The following is a 15,936-nucleotide window of genomic DNA, read 5'->3' on the forward strand; positions in this document are numbered from 1 at the left end:
AGTAACCTGCAGCCGCAAACTGGGCTACAATGTAATCATGTAGGGCAAAATGTGCATTAAAAGTGACATTTTAGCCACTGACTGACTGTGTCTGGCAACATTATGGAAATAATATCTACAGAGGTATTCCTTTTTGTTAAAGAGTAAGATCATTTTTACACCAGAAATGGCTCCAGACATCATTGAAATAATCAGTAATTTTGTGTACAAGTGTGTTTTACGATGATAAAATGACTCTATATTTAAACGCAGTCTGGTGGGTTTGCCGAGAGATAGAGATTTTGGGGCTGTTTCATGTTAAACAAAAAGGAGCTTACTCTTTAACAAAGAGGTCCACCTCTGTAGTGATCCTTTCCATAAATTGTCGCACATTAAAGGGGTGATAGAATGATTATATCGGGTATTTCACACTGTTCCTTAAGGTCTCCTAATAGGGTATGTAACATTGGTTGGGCTGAAAATTACCCAAGTGCTATTTTATTAGGCCCTTATCTACCCTGTGAATATGGCTCTATTTGGAACAAGAGCTTTTCTTCCAAATATGGTATGCTCATGAATATTTAGATGAGCTGCGCGCTGATTGGTTTGAGTGAACCACATACACATCCATTGGAGACGAGACAGCAGGTCTCATATTTCAGACACTGCAAAGTTATACATTGTTTATCTGCTATTTTGTTATTAAATTCACTTCTGAGACGTTTTTATGCGAGAAATCAACTATATAAAGCTCAAATATGGGCCGTTTTACGAAAATTGATGCCTAATTGCAAATTTGGTAAGACGTGTCAGACTTTCAGGAGCTCCACACAGTCTGACGAGAAAGCAGCAGCCTGCTGGGCTCTATACCCAGGACAAAGTCACCGTTTCTGGGTTACTGGACTTCCGCGGAGCCCCGACTATCATATAATTACAGTTTGAATTTCGTTACGCCACTTATATTACAGCTACCCCAAGGTCTTACAAATCAATTTAATGCATTTTTGTGAATATGAGGGGTTTCGTTAGCTGCTAGTGTCCATTCAATCCTATGGGTAGCTAAAGATCGCGGCTAGCTAGCTAGCTACACTTTCAGCATAACTATAATATATTTAGGGCCCGAGCGCCGACAGCGGCGAAGGCCCTATTGGAACTGAAGGAATTATTATTATTCTTTATCGGGCAAATGAATTGCCTTTTTGAGGGGCTTAACATATTCAAAACCTCACCAAAATTGGCGGTCGCATCAAGTCTGTTGAACATGTACGTATTTTAAGGCTTTCGGGAATAGGCGCACAAAAATGGCTCGCTAGTTCCAAATGAGTGCGATTTTGGCCATTTCCACATGTCGTACTTTAACGAACTCCTCCTAGAGATTTCATCCGATCAACTTCAAATTCGGTCTGTGCCATCTTAAGACGTTAAAGATGAAAAGTTATTAAAAGAAAAACTTTTCGTCATAGGGCACGGCCGTGGCGGGGCGGCCATTTTGTGCGTTTCGCCATTGAAACAGGAAGTGGGTGTAACTCGAGTGTACATTGTCCAATTGGCTCGAAACTTTACATGATTCATAAGACTCTAACTCTGAGGACATTTACCGGACAAAATTGACTCAAAGTCATAGCGCCCCCTATTGGCAACATGAAGTAGGCCTAAAAGTCAAGGTGATAGACTTTAACGAACACCTCCTAGAGATTTCATCCGATGGACTTCAAATTTGGTCTGTACCATCTCAACACCTTAAAGATGAAAAGTTATTAAAAGAAAAACTTTTTGTCAAACGGTGTGGGCGTGGCGTGGCGGGTATTTTGAGTGTTTAGCGATGAACGAGAAAGTGGCTGTAACTACAGTGTACATTGTCACATCTGCTTGAAATTTCCCACAATCAACAAGAGTAATAGTAAACTTTATTTATATAGCACCTTTCACAGACAAGAGGGGTCACAAAGTGCTTTACAGTGAAACGAAAAAACAAGCTATATGGCTAATTAAATGCTTGTCTAAAAAGATGAGTCTTCAGGTGTTTTCTAAAGGTTTCCACAGAATCCAAAGCTCTCAAGGCTAAAGGGAGAGAGTTCCAGAGCCAGAGCCCTGGGGCCACCACAGAAAATGCACAATCACCTGTTGTTTTAAAACGTGTTCTGGGAACAGTTAAAAGTTCTTGGCTTGAAGACCTCAGAGAGCGACCAGGAGTGTGTGTGTGCAGTAGTTCCTGGATGTACGAGGGAGCTTGGCCATGTAAGACTCTATAGGTAATGGTTAATTTTTTAAATGCACTCTAAAACCAATCGTGCGACCTCCTGCTGGTCTTATAAAAGTCTTGCTGCTGCATTCTGTACGACTTGCAGTTTGTCCAAGGAAGATTTGTTTAAGCAAGTGTACAGTACATTGCAATAATCCAAACGTGAAGAAATAAAAGCATGAACAAGCATCTCCATCTCTTTTTTAGAAACCACAGATCTAATCTTAGCAATGTTCCTGAGATGGAAAAAACAGGAACGAACCACAGACTTCACATGACTGTTAAAACACATAGATTTGTTAAAAATGACACCCAGATTCCAGGCCTGAGGACATCTACAGGCCAATATTGACTTTTGGTCATAGCGCCCCCCGCTGGCAACAGGAAATCTGCCTTATATGACAAACAATAAAAAATAAAAAGTAAAACAATTTACATGAAACTTATAATGTGTGGTCTACATGTGATACTGAGCCACCCTCTATACTTTAACCACGCCCACTTACTCGGGATACACCCCCTTTCATAACATTTGAACCGTTTAAGGTAGAGTCTTGTGTGAGGTGTCATTGAACTCAGCAGAGAGTTCCTTCTTCATTAGTGATGGTTTGGCCCGCCCACTATGCTTAAGCCACGCCCCCTTTCATAACATTTGAACCGTTTAAGGTGTGAGGTATCATTGAACTCAGCAGAGAGTTCCTTCTTCATTGGTGATGGTTTGGCCCGCCCAAACCACGCCCCCTTTCATAACTGGTGACCCGTTTAAGGTAGAGTCTTATGTGAGGTATCAATGAACTCAGCAGAGACTTCCTTTTTTATTGGTAAAGGTTTGCCCTGACCCCTATACTTTGGCCACGCCCTCTGTCACAGCTAATGAACTGTATGACGTAGAGTCTTGTGTGAGGTATCATTGAACTCAGCAAAGAGTTCCCTTTTCATTGGTGATGATTTGCAGTGTCTGAGTGCCGCACAAATGCATGGTCGCAAGGAGTGGCGACCGCCAATAACCACGACACGCGCACAGGTGCGAGGGTCCATCCATCGCTGCTTGCAGCTTTACAGTTTGAATTTTGTCACGCCACTTATATTACAGCTACCCTAAGGTCTACAAAGCTAACGCTTGTCTCCGATTTCAATTTAATGCATTTTTGTGAATATGAGGGGTTTCATTAGCTGCTAGTGTCCATTCAATCCTATGGGTAGCTAAAGATCGAGGCTAGCTAGCTAGCTACACTTTCGGCATAACTATAATATATTTACACTTTGAATTTCATCACGTCACTTGTATTACAGCTACCATAAGGTCTTACAAAGCTACAGCTTGTGTCCGATTTCAATTTAATGCATTTTTGTGAATGTGAGGGTTTTCGTTAGCTGCTCGTGTCCCTTCAATCCTATGGGTAAAGATCGCGGCTAGCTGCAGGCCCTGCAGCTCCATCAGGGCCTCTGCATTTGGTAGTCCAGTAACCCAGAAACGGTGACTTTGTGCGGGTATGGAGCGCCGCGGGCTTCCGGCCGTGACGGAGATCCATCTTGCTCACAGCGAGCCGGGGTCTGGGAAGTAGGACATGCCGGGCGGCGAGGCAGCACCGGCCGCTGTCATGTTAGCCTGCTGAGCTCCTTGTGAACTCCGACACACAGTCGGACAAATACGGTCCATATTTGACCTCTACATAGTTGATTTCTTGCATAAAAAAGTCTCAGAAGTGAATTTAGTGGTAAAATAGCAGATGAACAATGTATACAATTTCTGAGATCTGCACGACCTATTCAGAAGACTACCTGATCTCAGATCAGTGGTGTAGCCTATGTAAACGTTGGAGCGTGACAAAGACAGAGACTAGAGCCAAATAAGGAGGAGCCACTGAGTTAACGTCAACTCTGTGGTTCGTTGAGATTCACCCGTTTTCAGAGGCAGTTTCAAATTGTGAGATTTGCAGAGGAAAGAGGTGTCAATGGGATTTTGAGGTTCTATGTATGTGCTATTTACCCTCCAAACTGTCGTTATTCATCTATGACAAGGTAACATCGGTTTTGCATTCTATCACCCCTTTTAGAATAATAATCTGAGTATCTCAGTGGCAAAATAAGCACTTTTAGTGGACGTAAATGGAACTTACATTGTAGCTTGTTTCGCAGCAGCCCACTGCAGCGTTCTCGCTTAAATTTCAAAGGGTGTTGGTCACACCAGTCACTTGGACACAAAAACATGTTAAAATAGCGTCCCTTTAAAGCTGCTATAGTCAATATTTCTATATTACAAAGGATCATGTATTGTGAAAGAGGTCGATCGTAGGGACAAACCCCAAGACAATTATCACTTGAATTACTTCTCTCTTACCTACAAAAGGACAATCTAGACACAGTATATGTTATGTTAACATTGAATGTTTATTTACATATAACATCGTAATTTACAACTGATAGTGTGTGCTGATAATAACTTTTAAACAGAAGAGCATTTGGGTTTGTTTTGTACATTCACATACAGTATCAAATGGATGTTGCAGTTTCGTTATTGAGTAGGAATTGTAATTTGTACTACTTCTGGGGAAAATGTTAACACTGATCAGGAAAAAAACATTCCTTTGGCTGTGAAAAGCCTTTGTTTGCATACACTAGTGCTTCTGATCAACATACTCAAGGTGTTTCGTGACATCATGACATTGTCAATTGTAGCATGCACACAAAAATAGTTGCTGCATACACTGTACACAATTTGACACATTGTGATGATAAACAGATGTATGAATGGATATAAACATGGTCCTTTAAAAAGTGTCACTCTACTATTCTAAATGAAAAATCCCTTCATTTCCTGTAAAGTCCTCAGGTATCTCTCACATTACTGGACTTTTTTATCTTTGTCGGCCACCACTTCTGACAGGTCCTGTGGTTGTATGGCTTTCACTTTGGTCTCCATCTCAGTGACCCTCTGCTTCATCTTCGTGTGGTTGGAGGTGAACTCTGCCATCAGTTGGGCGAACTTGGTCTTCATGAGTTCCAGGTTGACTTGCAGTTTTTCGATCTTCTCCTCCAGGTCTTTGGGGTCGGCACCAGCGCTGGCCACTGCCTCATCAATCATGTTGTCTTTCCTCAACATGGCTGTCCCCTTCTCCTCCAGAGCTTTTTTGGCATCTGGATACTCCAAGAGAGCCTCCATCAAGTCGTCTTTGGACAAGGCAAAGAGATCAGAGTATCCCACGCTTCTGATGTTGGCTGTTCTTCTGTTGCCTGCTTTACTGCCCTTGATTCCCAAGATACTGATTTCCCCAAAGTATGCGCCATCGCTGAGCACTACGAACTGAGTGACTCCATCATCTGCCACCACAGCTAGCTTCCCCTCCTTGATGATGTACATCTCCCTGCCAATATCTCCTTTCTTACAGATGTAATCTCCAGGACTGAACACTTGTGGCTGCAGCTTGAGCACCAATTCAATCAGCAGACCGGCTTCGCAATCCTGGAAGATACGTACTTTTTTCAGCGTATCCAAATGGACATTGATGGCAATCTCAGCCTTGAGCTTGTCTGGGAGGTTCTTTAAAACTTCCTTCTCATCACAGGTCTTCTTCTCAGTCCACAGGTAGTCAAACCACTTGATGACCCTGGCCTCCAGGTCTTTGGTGACCTTTCGGAACTGCATGTACTGCTTAATGGAGTCGATCTTTGCCTGGAACTCAGCACGAGAGGCATTCATGTTGGAGATCATGGCACCGACGTTACCGACGATACTAGCAAAGATCAGCACACCAGTAAGAAAGTCGGCGATTACAAAGACAAATTCAACATCCTTGACTGGTGGAGGGGTCTCTCCGATGGTGGTGAGGGTCAGTGTGGACCAATACAGGGAGTAGATGTACTTTCTGGCCAAGCGGCCGTACTCCGGGTGGCTGATGTTGGGATATACCCATGTATCAGATCCAAAACCAATGGTTTTTGAAAGGGCATAGAACAAACAAGCATTCCAGTGGATAATGACAAGGATATAAAGTACGAGGTTGCTGATACGAAACAAGTTTGGGAAGCTGGTTCTGGTTTCAGTCCGCTCGAAGAACTCAAAAAGCCTCGATATTTTGCAAAGGCGGTTGAATCTGAACTCAGGGTTGTTGTATCCAAATTTCAGAAACAGCAGATCAGTGGGTATCATTGATATCATGTCGTATTTGAACTGAGGTGTTGTTCTATATTTATCTCTCAGTTTCTTGGAATCTTTTACCAGCAGGCCTTGTTCCAGGTAACCTGAGGGACAAACACAAAATTAGGAGCCAAATCCAAAACTACAATGGACACTAATTTGTGTAGAGCAAAATTCCACCTGTTCTTGATCTGACAAAAGTATCTGTATAGTAGATGATGTCTGAGGTGTAGTCCAAGAATAACCAGAGTTTTGTATATGTGTCCTGCAGTTCGTTAAAACAGGCTCTAGAAGACAAGGCAGATACATTTTAAATTGTGTATATGGGCCACTAAGTGAAGACTGCATTTTCAAGCATGTCAGATGTTAAATACCTTGTTACAATCATTATCAGGTTATAAAATACTGGGCCTGCGATGACGGTCAGCCATCTGTAGTACTGGTCTGCAGCTGGATCCATAATCCAGATTTCTTTCCTAAAAACAACTCAACATGACTTTAAGTTGTCGCAATATCTTATTCATTTGACATACAGTTAGTATTAAACAGACAGATGTGTGTTTTATTTAATCACATTTCCCTGTCTCAATAGACATGCTGTATCTAATGGTTTACTTACGGTGGCGCCACTTTCTTTTTATCGTCTTTCTTATCATCTTTCTTCTCGTCTTTTTTCTCATCCTTCTTCTCTTCTTTTTTCTCATCCTTCTTCTCTTCTTCCTTCTTGTCCCCGTCTTTCTTCTCGTCTTTTTTCTCATCTTTTTTAATCTCCTCCTTTTTTTCCTCTTTTTTGCTATGGATCACAGGTTACGTTTTTTTATGGTGGTGAAAAAGGACAGAGGTGGTCTATGAGGGGCTGTCAGAGGGCTGGCTACCATACTACACGAAGGGTCAACAGGGTCTAGTGGTTTCACAGTTTGGATTCAAGACTTTGTTGGAAGATCTGGTGCAGGTCACACATTTGTCCAGCAGATGGCATCATAATACAGGTATGTTTTCATGTCTTCTTTTCAGTTTACCACTTCAAACTACTGTACATTTCATGTCCCATTATTCCGCCGAAGGTTAAATCGGAACAACCCACATCATAACTTACAACAAAAAACTCATCTAACAAGCAAAGGGGCAGAGGGTTTATCTATCTATCTAATGCAGGAGGAGACCCCATAAAAGGAATGGGGAATTGGAAGACATGCTGTTTCAAGAACTTCTGCGCTGTAAGCTACTGCAGAATATACCACATTAGCAACATGATACAAAAGATGCTACTAATGTCCAGCATGATCTATTTTTCAAAAAATCTACTTTCTATTCTATATTCACTCTATTTTCTGACACAAATATACACACACTTACTCGTCTGTGTTGTTGCAGTTGTTCATGTTGTAAGTAGCTAGCGGCCACTTACTGGCAAGACTTTGGAAAGAAATAAGAGGGGATTTTTTTGCACAGGTAACCCTCAGTGTCAGACATTAAAGCTCTTTGTCTTTGCAAACACAGTTAAATGCAAAAAACAAAGTTCTTATCCTGTGTCCCTGTGTAGATTATTCATTTATCGCTTGTTAAATGCATCTTGAACACCGATTAAATGTGATTCAGGGTGGCTAGCAACACTAAGCCCAACTTGATCGTTAGCTAGTGGTTAGCTAGCAGAGAAATATCATGGTAGGAGTTATGTTTGTATTTCAGCTGACAAAAACTTTTACGTTTACATTTCCAAAGAATGTGGTTGAGGTCTAATTTATTTTAATTCACCCATATCCTCCTCCTCCTCCTCCTCCTGATCTAACAGTGCTGGTGAGGGAGGTTTGTGTGGCGGGCAACAGTCCTCTGCAGCTCTGTCTCTCCACAGCGCCGTATTGCACTTTTAAGGAATACAGTTACCCAGAAATACGTCACGTAACTCAAGCTAAATATGCTCTAACTTCCATTTCACTAAGCATGGATTCTAGTTCCATTCAGTGGAGTTTGACTCATCAAAGATTTGAGGAATGATTGTTACTCATAGATTTGTCTATATCGACGACGGGATGGTTCCGGTGCTACCGGAGGTTCCGCCGGATGTCCCTCATCTTCAGCATTTCTTTTTGTTGGCATTCTAAACTCCAGTCAATTCAGGAAACATCCTCCAAGCTAGAACCGACAATCAAATTATAGTTATATTTTTTAGTAAAATTATGATCACACACTCGACAGCCATTTTAATTCCAGAGCTTCCCTCCCTACGTGCACGTTCCACCTAAACAAGTTCCTTCCCGAGGCTATTTTGCAGAGGCACTGTATTTGCATCTGGCGCTTAGCGACGCCAAAGACAATTGTTTGATTGGTGTAAAGAAATGCCAATAAACCAGAGCATGTTTTTCTCCCATCCAGGAATGTTGTGTGGACTAGCCAGACCCTCTTAAGCAGCGCTGTGGAGGAAGGTCTGACAATGCGAGACTACTCAAAGATTAATTGTCCTCTGTGGTGGGTATTGTTTGAAATTTTTCAAACAAAAGGAACCATTGTGACTGTGAGGCCTGGAAATGAATCTTTAAGCCACTGACCAGTACTTACTTTCTCTTCCGGGTTGTGTCGTTGTGGCCCACAGACTGGGCAGTGCTCTCTCGACTGGAGATGTCTTTGAGCTCAGGGCCTCTGAAGCGCTCCAGGAAAGAGTCTTGCCTCTCTGTTTCAGGGTGCACTCTGTGAGACACCCAGTTCCACACCATGAAGAAGAAGTAAGAGAGCCTAGAAGGTTAGCAGGAGGGAAAACAGAACAAAGTGACACCCATCTAGCCTAGGAATATAACAGAATCTATAAATACCAGTGGTGGAGGACGTATTCAGATCATATAGCCTACTTAAGTAAAAGTAGTACAATAATACAAAAATACTCCATTAATAGTACACATTTACATTACATTACAAGATTAGTAATACTGATATGTAAGCAGCATTTTACTGGTGTAACTGGTCAAGGGGTTTATTCTACTTTATATACATTTAGGTAGTTTAGTCCAGTGGTTCTCAATTTTGGGGTCGGGCCACCTTAAATGGTCACAAGATACAAGCCTGTCGTGAGATAGTTAAGGGGAGAGGACATAAAAAAAACAAATTTCTGTATTTGTATTGATTTTTTGGACTTTGGACTGAATCTAGCTTTTTGGGCCTCAGACAGTTATTTAAAAGAAATGTGCTTTTTATCTTTTGGTAAGGGGTTAAATACATGTGTTGTATTTTTATAAACTCATCATGTGTCTTTGTGTTATGTTTGTATGTAAATCTTAATCTGAAATGAAACCAGTAACTAGCTGTCAAATGAATCTAGTGGAGTAAGTACAATATTTCGCTCTGAAATATAGGGGAGTGGAAGTATAAAGTAGAATAAAATGGAAATGTACTTAAGTACAGTACTTAAGTAAATTAACTTAGTTAATTTCCACCACTGGTATATCAACTAATAACTTGAAAATACAACAGAAGTTTACCTAGCCATTGCCCCAGCACCTGAAACGGAGTCTCTGTGGGACTCTGAAGACAGCGCTCTCTCTGGGTTGTCTTCACAAAGAGACTGAGCCCTACCAGACAGCAGGTGGAGAAAATAAATTACAGTGATATGCTGACGATCATGCGATTTCCAATTGACTGCTGTCTTCAGCTGTCAGAACGGTTAAAGCACTTAGACAACAACGCAAAAGGCGCTGATGTGATAGAAAAGTAGTCATAAATTCCTCAAAATCCTGATTTAAAAGTAGCACACAGTGAATTTTTTAACAATTATTTTGAATCCTAAAAATGTCATGGTGATATCAGACCTGCTGTCCCTATTTTCAATGACAGCGAGCTCATCATCAGGCTTGTTGGTGGGCAACCACTGCCTGGTTGGAAGTGAGATTTCACTGCCGATTTTTGCCATGTAGTCGTGTCTGGCTCTGCTGGCCTAGAGCACACAGATACAGAAAAGGAAACACTATCAGACTGCAACTTTATGGCATGACATCACTTTTTACAAACCAGAAATCATACAGTAAAAAAAACAATTATTTCCCTCCTGAGAGCTGGCGGTTGTGGATGTGTTTACTGAACGCCACTTTTGAACTGTTTGTCTGAGAGTAGCCTCTAAAAATACACCCTCATTATGTCCTTAACACTAAACAGGATCAGTGCTCTTGCTCTGTGAACGATCAGCTGCTTTTTAAAATAACTAAGCTATGGCTTACAGGTAGACTACAGTTGCTATGTTCATTTGGAATACAGCAGGTTAAGTCTATTAGAGCACCATGTACAGAACAGGTCCCACTGTACATGCTGAGGGTAATGACTCTTGTCAGTTCTAGGTATAGTCTGGAGAAACAGCCAAGCCGGCCATATTCACATTATTAAAAAGAGTCTTATTTTTATGATTTGATGTATTGCAGATGGATTTTAGGCTTTTGAGAAAATTAAACTGTTGTGCTCATTTTTATTTTATTTCTCAGTATCAATGCAGTATGGCACATATCATGACAATAAAATATATTGTATCATCTTGATCTCATCATGAATTCATATCCGATACATCCTATTCATCGTCATAATCCCATACTTAAAATGTATCAGAGAGCAAAGGAATATAAAAACAAAACCAAATAAGATAAACACAAAAAATAGTAAATAGTAAATATCTCTCTCACTTTTTGTAATCATAAACTGTAGTCAGGGGAGTTGGGCTTTAGCCAGTTCCAGGTAATACATTTCACAACTCCTGTAATAAGATTCAAAGTAAATATTGTTGGTTTCTTTATTCTCCCCCTTCTGGTATAGATTCTTGGATCTTGTGGGATATCACCATGTATTACCTCCCTTACAGCTTTATAATATTTCCTTACAGTAGTTTTCTAATTTTTGAGACCAGAGGAGTTGTGTATAATTGTCCAGTTGTGTTCCACAATTCCTCCAGCAGTTGTAAGGAAACTTGAGAACATTTCTTAATTACAATTCTAAAAATGTGATGTCCTTTTTGCCTCAAATAATAGTTTTTTTGTCGGCTGTATAATGACTCACTGATCTCTGGGGAACACCAGTGGTTGTAACACGTGCACACATGTAGATTAGTGCTAATACCAGGGAGTTAACCAACCCCCACTAAATTAAATCATTGGCAGAATCACCGAGAAGCCGAGTGCTTGAAGGGTAAGGAAAGTTAAAGCCAACGCTGTGTCTGTGGGTGAAATGTGAGTCGTTGCATCATCATCTCCGAGCCACGCAGCACTTTTCTTGATCCTGAGAATACATATTTAGAATGAAGTGTTTGGGGAGCCATGTGTTTGTATGTTTTGCCTTTTCTTTCAAACATGACAACCACAATTTGATTAAGTCACAGACGAGAGGATGATAGTGCAATGCGAAGCACTTTGTGCATTTTGGTGAACATATCTTCCATTTGATTTTTCTAATCATACTAATATTCATTCAAAAAGCCCTGACAATAACATACTTGCAATCAAGTGAAAATGTACAATATAGCAGTGTTTTTCACAGATATTTGAACATAAAAAGTTCATAAAATACACTATGTTGGGAAAAAGTATTGTATCCTCATGTCCACTATCTATCTTAACAGAACTGAATTTATCTGAGCCAGACTCATATCTGATACTTCAATATGATGACTGCTGGTACTTGCAAGCTAAATCTCAGTCTCTGGATTATCTGATGCTGACAGTTTCTTGAACAAATGTTTTTAACTTTATTAATAATGCTTTGACTCAGTGACATCCTGTGTAATTATTTAACGTGTGTCCTCTGAATGTGTACAATAAAAAGGCTCTTAAAAACCAATGTCATTGTTTTTGTTGCTGGAGATTAGTTGCTCTGCTGAACCCATGTATCAAGACTAAGAGGCTTGAGTCTTGTGCTAAGGTGGTATATTCATCAAGACATCCTCTTCCCTCATATAGGCCTACTGTATGCCTGCAATAACTCATTATTTTCATTAAATCCAGTTTTAATGTAAACTCACTTGTTCATTTTTTTAACAATTTAGAAATGTCTTTCTCCTACAAATGTACACATGTTGAATAAGCTTTCAGGCCTCTCCTGTTTAACTAATACACTTATTATTGGATAGCTACATGACTAATAATAATGATTATTGAATTGTAATATCTTGTTATGCTTGACAATATCCGCCTTCATGTTTTAAAATATTCTCTGTGAATAGGCTACTCAACAAGTGTTGTTTCTGTAGTCTACAGATTGTGTTTGCTGTAACTCATAACGCATTTTGGGACATTTTGAACAAGTCGCTTCGAAATAATAGCGCGTGTAAAAAAGAAAAAGAAATATTGAAGCCTTGACAGCTTTAATGGGAATTGATTAGAGCATCTTGGAATACCTGATGCTGCGACAGACTTCAGAGCGGCTTAGAATCCGAAATGAAAAGATTTTTTTTATAAAATCTGCATCAAAATGGATCTGAAACTCTTGCTCTGAAGTCTCTGATGACAGTAAATGCGTTTATAACTCACCCCGTTTGAAGCCGTCTCACGCTGACTTTTGTATTCCGACAAAACAAGCAATTCCCCTCTGATCGCTTCTGTATAATCCCATCTTCAAAAACACAAATGTCATACAGTTCTCCAGCGGAATATTTCCGATCCCAACACAGCCTCACAAAAAATAGCGATGTCGGCTGTCCATGGTTGGCAGCGGCGGCTCTGCTGGCCGGAGACTCTGTTGGCTCTACTCACAGGTCCCAGATCAGAGGGGGGGAGGAGACCTGTCCATCACTGGCCACAACTCACAGCCCGAACTCTAGTCTCGCATTGTCAGCAGGGGCGATTCCAGGGGGAGGAGACATTTTCTCAGAATACAGCATAGAAAGTCTGCTTAGAAATAAAGGAAATATTGAATAGGATAGCACAACACAATGTAATTCTGCTAAATAAAACATCACATAAAATGTCACATTCATTATTAATTCCACTTGTTTTTACTTTAAGCAAATTGTATCCAAATACAATACACATTTTCTATAGGCTCAGTCTGCCACAACTCCAGTGCTGGTTCCATGGTATCAGAATTTTGGATAGTCATCATGGAAACATTAATTGGTCATGTGACAAGGACTGGGAAATTGGCAGAACAGGCAGCGTAGTGACAGCACTCTGATCCAATGGAAATCACAATTGTCAGATTGACAGCACTTTAGCCCATTCATATTTCAGGAGGTTACAGACATAATGAATGTAGACATTTTAAACTGCTTAAGTTACATACTACTATGTATGTTATGCTACCTTTTGTAACAAATAGGCCTACTAATGGCAGCAAATTAGCACGTCTAACTCAGACAGCTCTATGTGTTTAAACAGTGGTGGAAAAAAGTATTCAGATCATTTACTGAAGTAAAAGTATTAATACCGCACTGTTAAAATACTCCATTAACGTAAAAGTCTTGTATTGAAAATATTAGGCTACTTCAGTAAAAGTATGTAAGTATCACCTGGAAAATGTACTCAATGCAGAAAAAAGTTGTACTTGTAGGCCTGTATATTGTTGGATAGTTTAATTTAGAATAAAACATTGTATTCTATAAACTACATGTGTTTAATGTGCAGAAATCTTAATGTGTAAAGTAACTAGTAACTAAAGCTGTAACAGATGAATGTAGTGGAGTAAAAAGTACAATATTTCTCTCTGAAATGTAGCGGAGTAGAAGTAGAAAGGCATGAAGAGAAAAGACTCAAGTAAAGTACAAGTACCCCTGAGTAAATGTACTTAGTTACATCTTACCACTGAGTTTAAAGCTACAGTCAGTGTATCCACCAGTGGTAGAGTGTAACTACATTTACTTGCTGTACTTAAGTGCAATTTTGAAGTACTTGTACTTTACTTGAGTATTTTTACTTTATACATCTGCTTTTAGTAGTTAATCTTCCATGTACTAGTACACACGTAGCAGACAAATTATAATATAAAAAAACAATTTATAAAATACATTTTGCTCTATGTTCCCCCCAAACTCATACAGCTCATTTTTTTCTTGCTCTGTCAAGCAGCAAAAGTGCTTTTGAGTCGTCCATACTGGGTTAACGCTGTGTTATCCAGTCAGGGGGCGACTCCACCACAAGCCACACCCACAGCTATGACGACTAGCATCTTTTTGGACCCTCCTCATATGAGGGCTCTGGGTACTCAGTCCCCTTTCCACCCCCAGTCCGACACCCCAAGATTATAGTGCTTTTCTGTGTAAACATAAGATTTGTGAGGAAAAGGCCAGGTAAAATAATGTACCACCCATTAAATGTCTTTTTAATAAACTATGTGAGCCGAGATATTAATTGGAAGTCAATCACTTGATGAGCAATAGTGTGTGTGTGTGTGTGTGTGTGTGTGTGTGTGTGTGTGTGTGTGTGTGTGTGTGTGTGTGTGTGTGTGTGTGTGTGTGTGTGTGTGTGTGTGTGATTAGAGCCGACTGAGAGGAGCATCCTACATCACAATGTTTCTTCTGGCTGTCACCACACGCCGCCCCCCTCCACCTCACCCAAAGGCATAAGGTTAAAAGAGAAATCCTTTGGCAATATACAGAGCTGCACCGCTAATCCCAGCTTAAACTTGAGTACCTATTTCAGCCACCTAATGCTCCCTCATGGATGTGGTCACTTAAAGTTTTGTCACTTTTGTTGAACATTTTCCCTTTTTTTTGTCAATCTGACACTCAATTCAAGAAAAGCCAGCCTCCAGCTGCTCTACGTTATCTGTGGTCACCATTTTGGCAGTTGATCTCTGATTACCTATATAACTCACAATTATCTATAGAAACCATCCCTGTAGTTCAGATACGAACAATACTGCTGCAGAGCCTGATAATGTGTTTATTTTTTGTGCGACTGTGGTCATCTCAAACTGAAGGGAATTAGCACTGTAATAGATTTTGGATTGTCCGCACTGAGTGTGGGTTTAGGGCAATCCATTAATAGAAACCGTGTACTGGATACACAAAGGTAAAAGTGCTTATATACAGAAACTCTATGGACACTCACAGCCAGAAATAGCTTCTAATATAGTGATTTAGATATAAACGTACATTCGCTTTAAATACAACATGTCAAAGCTCTTTGTAGGATCTAATGCCCTTTTAATACTGGGTGTTGGATCATTACTCATACCAACTGTCACAGACAATACACTTACTGTAACATGCGGTCCGTTAAGCCATAAAGTCAAGTAAAGCTATAACCACTTATATATATATATATATATATATATATATATATATATATATATATATATATATATATATATATATATATATATACATATATCTTTTCTATCATCCAGTCATCCAGTTGAAACACTGCATATATATATATATATATATTAGAGATGTTCCGATACTGCCTAAAACGCTGGTATCGGTATCGGGAAGTACTGGAGTTAATGCACCGATCCGATACCATGTAATAAAGCCCTAAAGAAAATCTATGTTAAAGTAGTTTATTTATGTTTTTTTTCCATTATAACTGACTGTCAAACTGCAGAATAAAAGAAAGTTCTGTGGCGTTCATTGTTTGTGTTTGTTCATGTTTCACAAAGAGTTTAACCTGAGCCA

The 15,936-nt window shown here is 40.0% G+C and overlaps 1 protein-coding gene across 2 annotated transcripts; it reads right to left on the reverse strand.

The window, feature by feature from the left end:
- Nucleotides 1–4,654: 4,654 nt before the first annotated feature.
- On the reverse strand, nt 4,655–10,265 carry cnga3a (cyclic nucleotide gated channel subunit alpha 3a). 2 transcript variants are annotated; one of them, XM_078258223.1, is made up of 8 exons: nt 10,157–10,265; nt 9,830–9,919; nt 8,916–9,089; nt 7,716–7,775; nt 6,979–7,152; nt 6,734–6,835; nt 6,540–6,646; nt 4,655–6,463 (listed from the first exon to the last, which is right to left on the reverse strand). In XM_078258223.1, exons 1-8 carry the CDS (start codon nt 10,255–10,257, stop codon nt 5,067–5,069), a joined length of 2,205 nt encoding a protein of 734 aa, XP_078114349.1. In that variant the 5' UTR covers nt 10,258–10,265; the 3' UTR covers nt 4,655–5,066. The 2 variants fall into 2 exon arrangements, with proteins under 2 accessions (XP_078114349.1, XP_078114350.1); XM_078258224.1 differs by lacking the exons at nt 6,979–7,152; nt 7,716–7,775.
- Between the last annotated feature and the right edge of the window lie 5,671 nt (nt 10,266–15,936).

This window comes from Sander vitreus, chromosome 9, assembly GCF_031162955.1.
Source record: "Sander vitreus isolate 19-12246 chromosome 9, sanVit1, whole genome shotgun sequence".
Taxonomy (NCBI): Eukaryota; Metazoa; Chordata; class Actinopteri; order Perciformes; family Percidae; genus Sander; species Sander vitreus.

Coding starts and splice junctions, on each gene's coding strand:
- cnga3a (XM_078258223.1), bottom strand. CDS start 10,257: ATGGCAAAAATCGGCAGTGAAATCTCACTTCCAACCAGGCAGTGGTTG. Junction 7,153..7,715: donor AACTGCAACAACACAGACGA/GTAAGTGTGTGT, acceptor TGTGATCCATAG/CAAAAAAGAGGAAAAAAAGG. Junction 6,647..6,733: donor CTGATAATGATTGTAACAAG/GTATTTAACATC, acceptor CTTGTCTTCTAG/AGCCTGTTTTAACGAACTGC.